Genomic DNA, 17,204 nt, shown 5'->3' with positions numbered 1-17,204 from the left:
TATTCTATTAATACATGATTTTCAGAGATAAGGAGATGTAGATTTAAATCCGGGTTCCATTATGTATCATTGTTTGACCTTGAACAAGTCATTTAACCTTTCTGAATCTGTTTCCTTTTGTGTTAAAGTTTGGACAATAATGCCACCTTAAAAGGCGGATTTGCTACCACTAATGATTAAGATTTACAAACAGCAGCACAATGCCTTGTACATTGTAGACATTAGTTTTTAAGAGGGAACTGATTCTTCTTTCTGGCATTGATTCTCAACTGCAGAACCTGCTTCTCCACATTCAAAGGTGAACTCTTTCATCTTTCAAAGAGATGAAAACTTGTGTATCTGCACAATACGTATTTCAAACATCTCCTGTCGCCCGTGAAACAGGAAACCTACCTGAATTTTTTCATTGGAGATTGCTTTTCTTGAGCAGTGGCCAGATGACCAGAATAATAGACTGGGAAGAACATAATGTTCCAGTTTGTTGAAAACCACGTCATGAAAAATGGGCAGTAGAAGTTCTTATAAGTGATCTTCACAATCTGTGTGGTGCCCACCCAAGACGACGACACTGACAAGATGATCAAGAGTCCCCAGACGGCCTTCAGAAGCACGGACGTGCATGACAGGCACCGAGCTCGGATTCTGTTCTCCTGGCTGCTGTTCTCGGGATGAGTCTGTGTCCCATCGTCCCCTGGAACCAGGAAGGGAAGTCATGTGGGGAAGTCAGGTCATAAAACACCAATCAAATGCATCAAACTCAAACGGATGAAACCGAAGAGGCATCACTGGGTTTTTCTAACCTGCCATCATCGGAAGAGACCGATAACTCTGACTTGTTTTCTCTGTGGGATCTTTGCATCAAAGATGACTATTAAATCAAAAAGAAATGTATACCAAGATTGGAGAAAGTTTTGGCTACACAAAGTCATTTCCCACCTCACAATAAATTGTTACTTAATGTATTTCCAGGAGCACAATAGGTTTTGCTTTGTATTTTTACATTTAGTAGGAAAATTTAGCAGCAACTCTTTTTTTTACGTAAACATAGCCAATGCTCTCTGAAAGTGACAATCACAAAGGCCTTTCCCTGGATAGAGAAGACAAGTTCAATATAAAGAGTGTAATGACTTCATGTACTTATCAGGAAGTTGAACAGGGGCAGAGGTCACCAAATCCCCACCCAAGTTGGGATCCCACATGATCAAATTCCAAGTAGAGGGAGGCAAAATTGGCTGCAAGATTATCCCGTGTCCCTCCTTTAACTATTCAGGCCCTTTCCTTCACTACAAGGTCTGTTCTGGGGCTTAAGAAAGTAGTGTAGCCCACAGATTGCAAGTGGCAGTGAAAGGGGCTTCTCACCTCACCTCTCCAGAATCTATTGGCTCTGCTGTTGAATGCATTCCTACTGCCTAATGAGCCAGGTGTCTACTGCTTAATGAGCCAAGCATGATGGTCTCACTGGGTTAGAAACCTTTAACCAGCGAGAGCTTTCTGATATAATCATTTGGAAGGAAGGGGATAGAAGCTTTGAAAGTGAACTCTTCTTTGGAGAATACAAACCAAGCAAATATGAAACAGCAATTGCTATGTGCCTCCAGATTTTATAAACAGTGCTGAGTTCTCAGTGCTTAGAGCTCCAGAAGATGAAAACTGGCATTTTTAAAAATTTATTCAACAAAATCGAATGGAGACTCTATCAGGAGCTATAGTTGGGTCCCAGATGAAAGAGTTGCACTCACAGTCTAGTGGGAAGCCAGGAAACACCTAATGGAGTGTGATAAGGGCCAACTCTGACAGACAGGAGGGTACATCAGAATGTTCTTAGTAAATGGAATTTAAAAGGTTACTTTGGTGTAAAAGAATTTTGAAATCCATGCATACTCCTAGAAGGCCATATAAACAGAGAAGCACTGGTAAGGAGTGGGGTGAGAGGTGACCGGGAGACACTTCCCTGATAAAGTGACATTAAAGTGAGTCTGGAAGTATGAGTAGCCAGCTACCCTTGCACTCTGTGTACAGATGATTCCTGCTCTTAGTAACCATTCTGCAGAGTTCCTCCATGACCTTACCATGCAGAGTAGGAGAGGAAAAGCGAGATAAATAAGGGTCCTGTGTTGGGAGGCTGGGGAGAGACACAGACCTACTCTCTTAAGTAGGTATTGTCATTCCCACTTTCAAGATGAAAAAACTGAGACTCACGTTAAAGGCTGTCTGAAGTTCAACACGTTTTTATTCTGAATACTCATTCTGTTAGGCTTTCAGCCTTTTGCTTTCCACTTGAGCACTGGAAGCTTCGGAAATGGTTTGGAGAAGAATGTGTTTCCTGGTGGGAATGGCAATCTTGGATAGGTTGACGAGAACTGATACCTAAGAGAAAGTGGACTCCTACATTTCACCTCTCATTATTTTCCAGGACTATCTCATAAGGAGGAGTGATGCTACAAGTATTTTAAGTTTCCTTTTGGGGTGATATTGTCTCCTTCTTTGAATATTTCTTCTGTGCCACCATCATACCACAAACACCAACAATCGCCTAAATCTTTCCATATTATTGAACCATTTTTCTTCTTAATGGCTAGATTTAATAGCTGCTAATTCTGTAATTTTACAAGGCATAGGGAGATTGGGTCTCCAGAGCTCTTTGCTTTTCTGACCACTTTAAGCATGTTTACATCTCTCCTTTTGTACGCATCACTAGAATTGCTGTATCAGGAACCCTAGCCATTCCTTCTTTTTCTCATCAATTCTCATGTTCATGTGATATTAATACAAGTAGAACAGATGCAATGTAGTTCTTAGATACAATTCTAAGAATATAATGATATTCTCTCCCTCCCCTCCTTTCTCCTTCTCTTCTCTTCTCTTCCCTTCCCTTCCCTTCCCTTCCTCCCCCCTCCCCTCCCCCTCCCCTCCCCCTCCCCCTTTCTCCCTTCCCCTTTTCCCCTCTCCCCCCCTCCCCTTCCCCTCTCCCCCTTCTTCCTTCCTTCCTTCCTTCCTTCCTTCCTTCCTTCCTTCCTTCCTTCCTTTTTTTTCTTCTACAAGTTGATGGTAGAGGCCACTGGATTTTGAAATCTGAGTCTAAGTCCTAGCCCTGCCATTCTGTGACCCTGAGTCCCTGTTTAATTCCAATCCCCGCTTCTGCCGCACAGTGACAACCTCTCTCTCATGGGATTCATTTTGAGATGAAGCACTATAACATCCATAAAATCACGGTGCGCTGCTTTCAGATCATTCTCCTTTCCTCTCTCCTCTGTGTGCCCCGGATTATCCCCAAGTGCCTGCCAATTGTCACAGAAAGAGTAATTATGTTCCAAGTGATCTTTAATGGTTTTCTCTTTACAATCAGCAAGCTAGATATGATAGATATGACATGTATTTATTAACCAGCATATTTAATTAACTGAGATTTTGTTTTGCAAACAACTGAATGACAGCAATATTGCTACAATTTATTAGAGCCAATTAAAACTTCTGAAGATTTAAGATGTCATTTTCTTCATTTTTTTTTTAAAGAATTGCACCCTTCATGTGTATGTAATTGCTGAGATAACATTTGAAAACATTGTCTGGGGTGAGCATTTGGTCTAGCAGTTAAGACACTGGTCAAGGTGCTTACATCACATATTAGAGTACCCACGTTCAGGTCCTCACTCTCTTTCCAAATCTAGGTTCCTGCTAATGTGGACACTGGGAGGCATCAGAGACGGCTCAAGTTTTTGATTTCTGTCACTCATGTAGGAGACCTTGATTAAGCCCTTGTCTTCTGACTTGGTCTAGGCTAGGCCCAGCCTCTGCAGGCATTTGGAGAATGAACCAGAGACTGAGAATGTACTTTCTCTCTTTTTCTTCCAATCTGTCACTCAAATAATAAGATAAGAGAAAATAAGGTTTGTTTTTGAAAAATAACTTTTCTCATGGAAAAAATATTTTTTTCTTTTTTTATTTTTTTTTAACTTTTATTTAATGAATATAAATTTCCAAAGTACGGCTTATGGATTACAATGGCTTCCCCCCCATAACGTCCCTCCTACCCGCATCCCTCCCCTTTCCCACTCCCTCTCCCCTTCCATTCACATGAGGATTCATTTTCAATTCTCTTTATATACAGAAGATCAGTTTAGCATACATTAAGTAAAGATTTCAACAGTTTGCTCCCACACAAACATAAAGTGAAAAATAATAGATGATTTTTTAAATGATGATGAAATCAGATCAGACCTATTGTCATGTTTAATCCCAGTGAGAGTCAAGTTGGGAATTGATAATTTCTTCCTTTTTTTTTTTTTACAGAAGATCAGTTTAGTATACATTAAGTAAAGATTTATTTTAAAATGAGTGCATACCACAAGAGGCTTTCACATCTCCTATATCATTTTTGCTGATATTATCTCCATTCCTAACTGAATCCCTAAATTGCCATTTTTCTTTTTATAAAAAGTAACTTTTCTCAGTGTTCTGTGTTTCTTGCTTGTTTAGTTTATATTTTACTACCTAGTCATTTTGGTTTTTTAAAATTATTTATTCCTTTATTTATTTGAACTCAATTCAGGTCTTCCATATGGGTGGCTGGAACCCAATTACTTGAGCCATCATCTGCTCCTAGCCTCTGCATGAGCAGGAAGCTGGAGTTAGGAGTCAGAGTTAAGTATCAAATGCAGACATTGAAATGTGCCTTAACCACAAGGCCAAATGCATACCCTCTACTACCCATTATTTTAGATGAGGTGTTTCGTTGCTTTTGCTGTTGCTAATACTGTTTTCAAGGATGAAAGAGGGTTTGAGTCTGTTTTTGGCTAAGTTGAAGGAGTAAATGGAGAGGGAGAATTTGGAAACACACTCAGAGGAGGTCTGTAGGAGAAGATTCTTGGTAGGGGTCAAGGAGCTAACATTGGAAAGGTAGAAAGAGGTACAAATAAAAGTCACCCTGCAACACTGGTATTAGAAAACAAAAGCACAGAGGGATTCTGGGGTAGAGAAGCAAGTGTTAGCATATGATTGTTTTACTCTTTGCAGGGAGGTGGACGTATGGTCCTAGGATGACAGGAAGTGAATATGAACTTGGGACTTGAGAGCATTTTCTGGGAGAGAGAATAGGATGTCCCTCACCAGTAAGCAACAGCCTTAGGTAGCAGCCTAGCGGACTTTGTTTCATTTAGAAACTGAATTTTCTAGAAAACTTGTGGGCATAGTTGTGAGATTTCTCTAGCAATCCCAGTAATTCAGGCATTGGTGAGATGTCAGGTGGATGGGAGAAAAGTCTAAAGGCCTTAACTGATCCAAAAATACTGATCAGAGAGGCAACTATGTCTCCTGTAGAGGTTAGGAAATTGGGAAAACTAAGAGGACCGCCGGGACAGGAAGTCCTGTTGAGGACAAAAGCAGATTCTTGATTTTCCTGGCATTTTTGTTCTTTTCAGAATGGGCACAGTGTGCTGTTGCTGAATCCCAGGCACGAGATAAAAGATTCTAGGTTTTGACATTTTGAAGACGAGAAAACTAGCAGCCTCGTAAATGTTATTAAATGTCATTACCGAATCACGTGTGAAGCTCGTCTAGCTTAGGTTTTTGTGTTCAGTTTCTCTGATGCACTCTAGACCACTGGAAGACATTATCTACTTTCTTCCATCCTCCTCTTCCCACTGGATAAAACCATCCCATCCCAGCTCATGAAAGTCCCCATGACACCTCTGCAGTCTGTGCCAGGGCTTGTTAGAAGGCTACCAACCGTTGCTGTCATTTAAGAGGAATTCACCCACATACCTGATCTGTTCTGTCTCTCAATTCTGTGTCCACAAACTCCAGAGGATCCTCGACTCTGAAGTTCCAGAATGGGAGCAGAAGAATCCTCGGTGACAGACAGAGGAGACAGCTGTCGACTGATGCCACTGTGGGAACTGGGGCAATTGGTTCCTGGTTTGCATCGAGTGGCTGAAGATCTGGAGGTACCTGAGAAGACAAATTCATGTCCCTTTAAGAATGCCCTGGAGGAAAAATCGGGATCAGATTTTAAAGGCCTTGGTGTTAAAATCATGGTAGCAACTTCACAGCTCTGAGGAGCTCACTTCTGATTCTAAAAAAGGGGCTCCTAAAAGGAGAATGAAATGTTAGCAAGGCCTGGGTCTCCAAGATAAAGAGCCTCTTCAGAGAAATCAGTTAACTAGAGGGGAATATTAAAAGGTGGTACTTGGATGGATACTCAAATTCTGAATTAAAACTGTGAACATATTCTGAATTAAAACCCAAATAATTTATGGCAAGGAAAGCAAAATGTCATACTATACTTGCTTTCACCTTTTCCTTCCTAGGGTTGACTGTCAAATTCCTAACTGATAAAAGAGTATCTTCTATCAAAGCCACTATGCAGTTTCCCACTAGATCAATGACTGGCTTTGTTGTGTCTGTTCAATCACCTCCAGCCTCTATCCAGTGCGGCAGATGAAAACCCAACCTTCAGGGTCCTCCCTAGGGCAAATCCCTTCCTATTCTGATTAATTTCCAGTGAAGCCAACCCAGAGTAGACTTCATTAATCTGCAGCTAGAGTAGCCACACAGGTCAGAAGGGTCCAGCCCACACCCTAATCCTCCTCACCGCCAACTCTCCCATTCAAATGGAGAACTGGTCAACGTTAAGATATTAACACTGGTATAATACTATTCACCTAATTCCAAATTTCATTTGGATTCCTTTTTCTATTCCAGGATTTCATCCAGGATATCACATTATACTTAGTCATCATGTCTCCTTAGCCAGTATGGTCTATGACAGTTTGTCTGTCTGTCTTTGTTTTCATCACCTTGACAGTTTTTGAAGATGCTGTTCAAGTATTTTGTGGAATGTCTCTTAATTGGCATTCACCCTGCTTTCTCTCATGGTTATAATGGGGTTACAGGATTTTGAGAAGAATGTCACAAAGGTATCTTTCATATCACATAGTATTAGTCATTATATGCTACCAGCAGAGCTAATCATTGATGATGTTGGCCATGATCACCTCGCCAAGGTAGTGCTTGGTTTCTCCACTGTCTTTTCTTCCGTTTTCACACTCTATTTTTTTGGTAGCTGCTCACTAGTGTAGTTCATACTTTGAGAGTGGAGAGTATTAACCTTCACGTTATGGAGAAGGCATCTCTCTTTCTCCCCCCCCCACCCCGTATTTGGAATTATTCTGTACATATTTGTCTCTTTTCCTTATTTATTTTTCCAACAATTTATTTATTTATTGTATATTTATCTCCTACTTTGAATTATCATGAAGCATGTTTATTCTTTTCCTCAGATTATCCCAGAGCTCTTTTGGATTGGCTTCTGGATCCCTTTGATCTGGGCTTGCTCTTGTTTTCTGAGCTCTTCCGTACTTCCTGACATGCCAAGAGGCTCCAGCGCATTTTCACTTTCCATTTTCCCTGTCCTCCTAGAATCCATGATTTCTCCAAAGAATTCCCTTTCTTTTAACTGGATGATTTTTTGTTTGTTTGTTTGTTTGTTTTTTGACAGGCAGAGTTAGACAGTGAGAGAGAGACAGAGAGAAAGGTTTTCCTTCTGTTGGTTCACCCCCCCAAATGGCCACTATGGCTGGTGCAGTGCACCGATCCGAAGCCAGGAGCCAGGTGCTTCCTCCTGGTCTCCCATGCGGGTGCAGGGCCCAAGCACTTGGGCCCTCCTCTACTGCACTCCCGGGCCACAGCAGAGAGCTGGACTGGAAGAGGGGCAACTGGGACAGAATCCGGAGCCCAGACCAGGACTAGAACCCGGTGTGCTTGTGCCGCAGGCGGAGGATTAGCCTAGTGAGCCGTAGCACCTGCCAAACTGGATGATATTTCAAAAGCAGTATCTGTGAGTGGGCTTGCTGTCATTGGGATACCCTTGGGATAGGCCCTCCCAGCTGTCAGAGCTAAAAAGTATGTTAATGTATGTCTACCCATGCATACACATAGGGGTATATTCATAATTATTTTTTATCTCACACTCTTTTTATGTCCTCTAAGAACTAGCTAAAGTGCCCTGTATTCATTGTGAAGTCAATCAGTATTTGTTGACTCTGATGAAGATCAACTTGAGTGGTAAGACTTGGAGTATCAGATCACCTTGACACTGGTGGATAGCAGTTAGGTACACTGCCATGACCACTCTCTGGGACACTGCACTCTCACTTCTGTGTGAGCTAACAGTTCCTTTATTCTCACTGATACAAGGTAGGGAACAGAGGCTATCAGGGGCTCTGTCTTGGTGTGATGCTTCTGAGATGGTAGAAGGGAGATAAACAATGCCAAATGAAAACAAAAAAATTTCAAATAAACAGTGTCCTAGCTTTGCATCCATTGTATTATGTATTAGGAGAGTAACCACTTGAAGCAATCAAACCAGAACATCAAAGTGGTAGTGTCCAGAGGGAAGGAAAGATTGAGTTCCTGAACCATCAAGAGTCAACAAGAGCCAAGAATTGAGCAGCGTAATGTAACCCTGGATGTAAATGTTCCTTCCACAGTGCAGGCCTCTCCATCCATAACAAAAGCTCACCTTGTTTTCTTTTCAATCTTGGGAAAGATAATTAGAAAGATATAAAGATGTAGTTGGCTGTATCATCTATTATTAAGTGTCTCAGATTGACCTCATTAAAATGCATTATTTAATCTTGGATTTAAAAATCATAAAAATATACAGCCACTCAAAAAGTCAACAGATGTATCACATACTGATTACTATATGTAAATTTAATACTAAATTAATATTATTATAAAAGTGTCAAAAATACATGAGGTTCTTATTGCACATATTTCAAATGTTTACTGTTCCTTGTACAACTATGTTTCCAATTGAATAGCTCAAACTCAATGAAAAGTGGATGTCTATAATTCAGTGAACTCTCAATTATTCATGTTCTTCAAGAGAGGTTGAAGCTCAGCTACTCTGAGTCTTTTACAATGTGTGTTTCAGGTTTTTTTTAATAACTTATTTTATATAAGATGTTCTCTCTCTCTCTCTCTCTCTCTCTCATGTTAACATTGAGCTTCATGCTGTCATCACTTGGAAACTGTAGGTGGCAAGAAGAAAGTCTAGAAATGGGTTGGGTAGCAAGTTGAGGTCAACATAGAATATTGGTTACAACTACCTAAAAAGTTGGTAACTTGCACACAGCTAGGAGGTGCTGAATTTGTGAATCACACCAGAAATTTATCTTGCCTCCTCATTTCCACAGAAATATAGATTTCATTGAAATATAGAAGTTCATTGCCTGCTGCCAGCTGCCTCCAACTGATTGGTTTGTTGAATAAATCTAAGTTCAGCCCCTGGAGGCATTTAATCATTGTCCTAAAATGTTAAACTGGGAGCAGGCATTTGGCCTAGTAGGTAAAATGGCCACATCCCGTGTTAAAGTAACTGAGTTAGAATCCTGGCTCTGCACCTGGATTTAGTTTCCAGGTCCTGGCTTCAGTCCTGCCCAGTCCAAGCTGTTGTGTTTATCTGGGGAATGAACTAGTGGAAGAGGCTCTCTCTATCTGCATGTCTCTCTGTCTGTCCATCTCTCAAATAGAAAAAATGATAAAATTTAAGTTTCAGAGCCAGGCCTAGAAACACATTCAGGGATTGGGCCATAAAACAGTCATCTCCAATCCTGAAAATGAAGACACTGTCCCATCCTAAATGGTCTTGTACCAGTCAATTAATATGATGCCTGCCAAGACGAAAGTAGCTATTCAGAATGTCACCTGGGATGCCGTCAAGGACCATAAATAAATCATATCTTTCTTTGTTTACATGTCACAGTGAGTGCCTGTGTGGAAGCAGGGATTGCAAACTCATCTAGTGAACAATGTTCAGGCTTTAATAGATATTGAGAGGAAATTGTATCAGAAGTGATGGGTTGGAAGTCTTTTATTAGTTATGGCAGATGGCTTGCCCTGTCCCTCTTAAAGACATCTGCTCACTAGAGTCATAACAATAAGCCATCGAGGGCAATTTTTCATATTTTTCAGGCAGGAGAATATGATTTCTTCATCTGCGCTGGTTAGGCTGTGCCTGCTCCCAAATTCAATTTGGCTCAACAAGTGACTATTAAGCACTTATTATGGGCAGGTATTATGTCAGGAGCAGAGGTAGACAAATGAATACAGAGCCTATGCCTGCAGGAAGCTCTCAACTTAGTATCAGAGTCAGACTTTGTAAACCAATTAACCATAATTTAATGTGACCTGGGGAAGGAGAAGAAAGGGAGGGAGTGATTCATTCAGAAGCTTAGAGCAGAGAAGGCTCCATGGGACACTCCATCAAAGGCAGCTTTAAACTCTGACGGATGAGTCACACTTCACCAGGCAGAGTTTTAGGCTGAGGAACAGGCAACGTGGTTGGAGGAATCTGACTATAGGAGTTAATACTCAGAGTGTAGAGTGCATGCTATGAGACTTCATACAAAAATGACCCACCCTGAACCCTGAACCTGAGTGCGGAAGAGCACCAAGAAGTCCCCTCTTTTACCCATTCCAGTCACTTGAGGAGGATGTGCCACCTAATTGAGACCCAGACCATTTGGAGGGGTTAAGAACCCAAGCTGTTAAATATGCGGAGACCTGGTAGAATCGGCTCGATCACGTATAACTGCACAACACTGAGCCGGACAAAGGCTGTGTAATTTCTCTCAGCCTGTTTCCTCTTCTGTTATCCTCACTCTCAAAGAGTATGTGCATTAAGTGACCTATAGGAATTACTCAATGAAGGCAGACTATTTCAATAATGAGTATGTAAACTAAAAGTACTATTAGTGGTACTTTTAAATTTAATTCCATATATTAGAAATCCAAGCTAAATTGGTTCAAGCAAAGCAGGAAGATTTTCAGAGCTTAGCAACTAAGGGACAGGATGTCCCTAAATCTCAGGAGTACATGGAGCCAGGGGCACAAGGCAGTCAGTTCACAAATCTTTCCACCTCTCCCTACTGGGTGACAGCTTCCTTTCTTCTTAAGTAAATTTGGTTGTTCGAAGCTCCCAAGTTTTCAGCTTTCTAGCCTTAGCCTTCTGGAAGAAAACTAGTTGCCAAGAATAAAAAATCCTGAGAGATGGGAGCATTGCAACAGGTGAAAGCTCCCAGGACAGGCTGGGACTGGGGCAGGGGTGTGGAGCAGATGATGCCCTGGTTGTCCTCCCTAGGAGCTTCAAGCCAAGAGGATGAAGATGAATGACAGCCACTAAGTAAGCAATCGCTTAAGGAAATTGTGCATAAGGCATGGGGTTCTCAGATACTGAGCTGGAAAGACGAGCTGATGAAAATTAGGTTTTTGGAAAGCACTAGGAGTGAGAAGCAAGTTTCTGTGTGAGCAAGTGCAAGAGAGCTTGCAGATAATAAACCTGACTCCCAGACAGCATTCAAACTGACATTTACCTCGTATGAGCTCAGAAGGTCAACAAAACAATTTGGGACATGCTCAATTGGACTTGCCCCAAGCGATAGAGTTAGAAACGTGCCAGGGGATTCCAATTCAATCCCATCAAGGTGGCATGTACCAATGCCATCTCACTAGTCAAAGTGATCAGTTTCAGTTCACAATTGATCATAATCAAAGGATTAAGATTCAAAGGGATCACATAAATAAGACTAGTGTCTGCTAATACTAACTGATAGAATTAAAAAGGAGAGAACAATCCAACATGGGAAGCGGGATACACAGCAGACTCAGAATAGCAGATGTCCTAAATAGCACTCTGGCCTCAGAATCAGCCCTTAAGACATTTGGATCTGGCTGAAGAGCCCATGAGAGTATTTTAGGCATGGAAAGCCAAGACACTCTGGCAAAAAAAACCTAAATGAAAGATCTCTGTGAGTGAGACCCCAGTAGAAAGAACAGGCCATCAAATAAGGAGATACCTTTCTCTGAAGGGAGGAGAGAACCTCCACTTTGAATATGACCTTGTCTAAATAAGATTGAAGTTGGAGAACTCAAAAGGCTTCCATAGCCTTGGCAACCCATGACAAGAGCCTAGGGTGATTACTGAGGCCATAAACAAGAGTGTCAATTGTTAAGTCAACAACGGGAGTCACTGTGCACTTACTCCTCATGTAGGATCTCTGTCCTTAATGTGTTGTACAATGTGAATTAATGCTATAACTAGTACTGAAACAGTACTTTATGCTTTGTGTTTCTGTGTGGGTGCAAACTGTTGAAATCTTTACTTAATATATGCTAAACTGATCTTCTATATATAAAGAGAATTGAAAATGAATCTTGATGTGAATGGAATGGGAGAGGGAGCAGGAGATGGGAGGGTTAAGGGTGGGAGGGAAGTCATGGGGGGTGGGAAGCCACTGTAATACAAAAGCTTTGGAAATTTATATTTATTAAATAAAAGTTTAAAAAAAAGGTCAACAAAACACCTGAGCACCTGGCTTTACTAAGTGCCATATTAAAAAGCTGAGCTTGGCCAGTGCCGCGGCTCACTAGGCTAATCCTCCGCCTAGCGGCGCCAGCACACCGGGTTCTAGTTCCGGTTGGGGTGCCGGATTCTGTCCCGGTTGCCCCTCTTCCAGGCCAGCTCTCTGCTGTGGCCAGGGAGTGCAGTGGAGGATGGCCCAAGTGCTTGGGCCCTGCACCCCATGGGAGACCAGGAGAAGCACCTGGCTCCTGGCTCCTGCCATCGGATCAGCGCGGTGCGCCGGCCGCAGCGCGCCGGCCGCGGCGGCCATTGGAGGGTGAACCAACGGCAAAGGAAGACCTTTCTCTCTGTCTCTCTGTCTCACTGTCCACTCTGCCTGTCAGGAAAAAAAAAAAAAAAGAAAGAAAAAGCTGAGCTTGAGACCCTATTCAATTTTTCCTCAAATTATGAGGTGAATGCTACATGCTATGGATCCAGTGCCCATGCCTGCTGGTGCGATAATGGATACAGAGGACATTCTTACAGGGGATTGGGTGTGTGTGTTTGTGAAGGGGGAACAGGGTAGTTTCTCTGTGACAAAAGGTAGCATAGTATCCAGGAAAAACTTCCCTGAAAGATACAATTGGCTATGTCACCTCAGACAAGTACTTGACCTCTCTTTGTCCACATTCTTTCTATTCTGAAATTAAAGGACTGGACACAATGATTTCCTAAACCCTTATAGTTTTCTCTTCTTTGAATTAAAGAATTTTCAAATAAGCACTTGCAAATCATATTTGACCACAAAACAGTTTAAAATAGTCATTTGTATTAGATTCGAGAAGGAAGAGATGGAAAATCCAAATTAGAATAATTTACAAAAAGATACAGGGATGTGGGGCAGTGGTTCTTTAAGTCTCCCACTCCAGCAGCACCTGGGAGTTTCTTAGAAATGCAACTCTCTAGTGCCCACCTCAGAGCTATTGAACCAGAAATTCATCTAAGTGATTCCAATGCAAGCTAAAATTTGGGAAATTATGCGAGAAATCACAAGAAGGAAGCACTCGGGCTTAACAACAGCTCCTACCACTGTTAGGCCCAAAGGGACAATGGAACAGAGTCATTAGAAGAATCTGGAAGGAGAAGGTTGCCTAACATGAGTTATGACTTTAATTAAATCAAATACTCACTGGGGACTCAGAGAACAGTGTCTTTTTTTTATATCCCTATTGTCAACAAACTGAATCCAAGGGATAAGAAAGCCTCTTCCTTTAGTCTTTACTGGTCCAGGTTCCAGAGAGAGAGAGAGAGGTGGTTGGAGAAGGGTGGAGAGGATTTAGAAGGATACAAAGAAGACATAATACATCCATATTTCTACAAAGTCAGGGGTTAGACCACAGGTCTCCCAATTCCCACCAGCTTTAAGCTTCTTTGACTGATGATTCTTCAGCCATCAAGCTGTTGCAAATCATATTTTAATCACAAACCAGCCTTGACTATTTTCAATTAATCACTTAGAGATGTGTTTCTTTTAAAGACCCATCGTCTTTTCCATGACTAAGACATTGTGATCACTGAAGAGACTCTGACCACAGAAATATGATCCTGGATTTTGTGAGCTGGTGTTGCTTGGTGGCCATAATTTATTCGCCATCACTTTGTCTCACAAAAAGGGAGGTGATGTCAGTAATTCAACAAAAGAGTGTGTTAAAAGCTGCATTTCAGCTTATTTTTTAAAAGATGTATTTATTTGAAAGGCAGAGTAACAGAGAGAGAAGAGAAGGAGAAGGAGACACACATACACACACACACACACACACACACACAGAGATGGTCGCAAGCCAGGAGCCAGGAGCTTCTTCTAGGTCTCCCATGTGGATGTGGAGCCCAAGGACTTGGGTCATCTTCTATTGCTTTTCTCAAGCCATTAGCAGGCAGCTGGATCAGAAGTGGAGCAGTTGGGATTCTAACCAGTGCCCATGTGAGATGCCGGCACTGACGGTGACAGCTTAAGCTGTTACACCACAACACTGGCCCCTCCTTTGCTTTTAAGTAGCAAGTTATTGAAGACTAATCTTTGTGCCTTTGCTAAAATCACATTTTCTCAATAGGAGATGTGGGATGCCAGTAGATGAAGTGAGGATGTGAGGGTACTTCAAGAAGTCCATTGGTGGGGTAGGCATTTGACCTAGCTGCCAAGATGCCCATGTCTCCTGTGGGCGTGCCTGGGTTCCAATGCACAGGTCTGACTCCTGACTCCCGACTCCTGCTAATGCAGAACCATGGGAGGCGGTGGTGACGGCTCAGGTGATTGGGTTCATGCTGCCTGTTGGGGGGGACTGGGATTTTGTTCCCAGCTGCTTGCTGGTGGTCATTTAGCAAGTGAACCAATAGATGGGCACCTGCTCTCTGTCTTCCTCTCTCTGCCTCTCAAATACATAAATATTCTTAAAAGTTTATGACAAAATAGAATTAAAAGATAAGTTTCTTTTTGTGCAAAAATGTTTGAAATCTATGCAGTGTTATTTTCATAGTACACAATTTCTGTGAACTCTATTTATTTATTTTTAAAGATTTTATTTATTTATTTGAGAGGTAGAGTTGCAGACAGTGAGAAGGAGAGACAGAGAGAAAGGTCTTCCTTCTGCTGGTTCACTCCCCAATTGCCGTAATGGCCGGAGCTGCACTGATTCGAAGCCAGGAGCTTCTTCCGGGTCTAACACATGGGTGCAGGGGCCCAAGGACTTAGACCATCTTCTACTGCTTTCCCAGGCCACAGCAGAGAGCTGGATTGGAAGTGGAGCAGCCGGGACTAGAACTGGCGTCCAAATGGGATGCCTGGCACCGCAGGCAGAGGATTAACCTACTGCAACACGGCACTGGCCCCCTGTGAATTCTTTAAAAACATCTTGTATTCTAGCAACTGGAAGACAAACGGGTGATTGTGCAGGAGCTTCTGGGAACACACGTGCAGATGCAGAAGCCATAGGAGAGAGGGGTTTTGGAGATAGTGGCTGATACAGGCAGGAGAGCCCAGATGCCAGGACCACGGAGCAGCCAGAGAAGACATCACAGGTACAACCTTCCTGCAGGGGAGTGGCAGAATCCATGGTGAGGACACCCTACAGATGAGTCTGACTTCCTCACCCGTACAACTCTGAGAAGACAATTTCCCTCCTTCCCTCAGTGGGGTGTATGCCCAGCATTTGTTTAACACCTACCATGTGCTAAAGCAGACCTCGTAATGATACTGCAGGGTGGATTTTACTATTCCCATTTTACAAATGAGGCAAGTTAATTTCTAATAGTCCAAGTAAAGCTTAAAACTCAAGTGTACCCAGTTCCAAAGCCATATTCTCTCCAGTGTGCTTTGCTTCATTTCCATCTCAGCTAATCAGTTTTATTGAGCTCCTTCTGTGTGATAGAAGCAAATAAGCTTCTAGGGGCAGATAATATATATTCATATATATTCCCAAGCATCCCCACAAATATAAAGGGGTGAGAATAAGTATTATTATTGTCAGAAAGTGAAGAGAAGGGTTCTGGGGTTTGGTGTAGCAGTTAAAACACTTCTTGGGGTACCCGCATCCCATACCAGAGTGCCTGGGCTCAAGCCCTGGCTCTGCTTCCAATTCCAGCTTCCTGCTAAAGCACACTCTGGGAGGCAGCAGGTGATGGCTCAAATACTTGGGTCCTTGCCAAGTGTGTAGGAGACCCAGAGAGAGTTCTGGGTTCCTGGCTTTCGCCTGACCCAGTTGTGGATATTCGGAGAGTGAAACATTGGATGGAAGGTCTCTCTGATCTATCTCTGTTTCTCCCTTTCTCTGGCTCTCTGCCTTTCAAGTAAATAAGAATAAATACATTAAAATAAATGAAGCAGAGAGAGTAATTTCAGCTAAGTAGAGGAGATGGATTCAAGAAGATTGTAAAATAGGGCAGGGTTCAAAAGGAAGAGGCTGGTGATGCTTCAGCAGATGATGGGTTGAAAGCAGAATTCCAGGAAGGCAAAACTTGTAAGAGAGGGCAGGATACACAGTACAGAGAGAACCTGGAGGGAAGACATCTATTTGGAAGCTGTTCCATCAAAAATGCACGCATTATTCAGATCCATGCATGCATGCATTGGGACCCTTCTTTTCCCTGGCTCTGACCTAGGCAGTCATATGGCAAGGGTAGAAAGAACACTGGCGATACTGTCATTAGGAGCATGCACAGTGCACAGTGACAGTATCTTGTACATGTAAGCTGGGTAAGCTGGCCACAGTTGTTCCTCATGGCCATGATCTTGCACAAGGTACCCGCCAGTGCCCTTACCCCAGCCTGCACAAGCCATTGGAACTCTGTTTTTGCTTATACTTGTCGAGCACACGTTCTGGATTTATATTCCAAAGAAGATATTGGGGTCAAGTTGTATTTCCTCTGATTTCATCCCCCAAAAATACCACCCTTAACACTTGTTCATTTAGACAAATTTCTGGCCCTGTATCTCTCTGTCTAGAATCATTGATTTCCTCTGTGCTGTCCACCGATAACCCCTTCCTCCCTGTTCTGGCTCTGAACACATCCAGGTTTTCTAAGGCTGTTTTCTCCTTTCTGATCACCTCTTACATGACCATACCTACTCTCTGACTACTCAGACCTTTTGCTTCTTACACGCTCTGTCACCTGTAGAATTAGATATGCAGTAACCTTGATTTCCACCAGAAGTGGATTTTTAAGTGTTCTCAACGTACTTAAGAAAAAAATTTTAATCTACTTTGCTGACCCTACATATGAGTCAGCAGAAATGCCACAAAATTGTCTTAATTATTTTTTGGTCTTAAATATTTTCCCAGGAATTAGAAGGTGTCTTTCATTGCAA

At 42.3% G+C, this 17,204-nt stretch overlaps 1 protein-coding gene across 1 annotated transcript in view; it reads right to left on the bottom strand.

Moving 5' to 3' along the window:
* SLC35F4 (solute carrier family 35 member F4) overlaps positions 1 to 17,204 on the bottom strand; it is a 344,601-nt gene that overhangs the window by 21,859 nt on the left and 305,538 nt on the right. Inside the window, exons 2-3 of the mRNA XM_002718268.6 lie at positions 5,761 to 5,946; positions 394 to 691 (exon numbers count right to left, since the gene is read on the bottom strand). Of these exons, the coding sequence (XP_002718314.3) occupies positions 394 to 691; positions 5,761 to 5,946 (484 nt within the window). The remainder of the gene's footprint in view (positions 1 to 393; positions 692 to 5,760; positions 5,947 to 17,204) is intronic.

This window comes from Oryctolagus cuniculus, chromosome 12 (genome assembly GCF_051225735.1).
Source record: "Oryctolagus cuniculus isolate XC-2025 breed Fujian yellow rabbit chromosome 12, ASM5122573v1, whole genome shotgun sequence".
Taxonomy (NCBI): Eukaryota; Metazoa; Chordata; class Mammalia; order Lagomorpha; family Leporidae; genus Oryctolagus; species Oryctolagus cuniculus.
The sequence above is the reverse complement of the archived record's forward strand: the minus strand, read 5'-3'. Positions and strand labels throughout refer to the sequence as shown.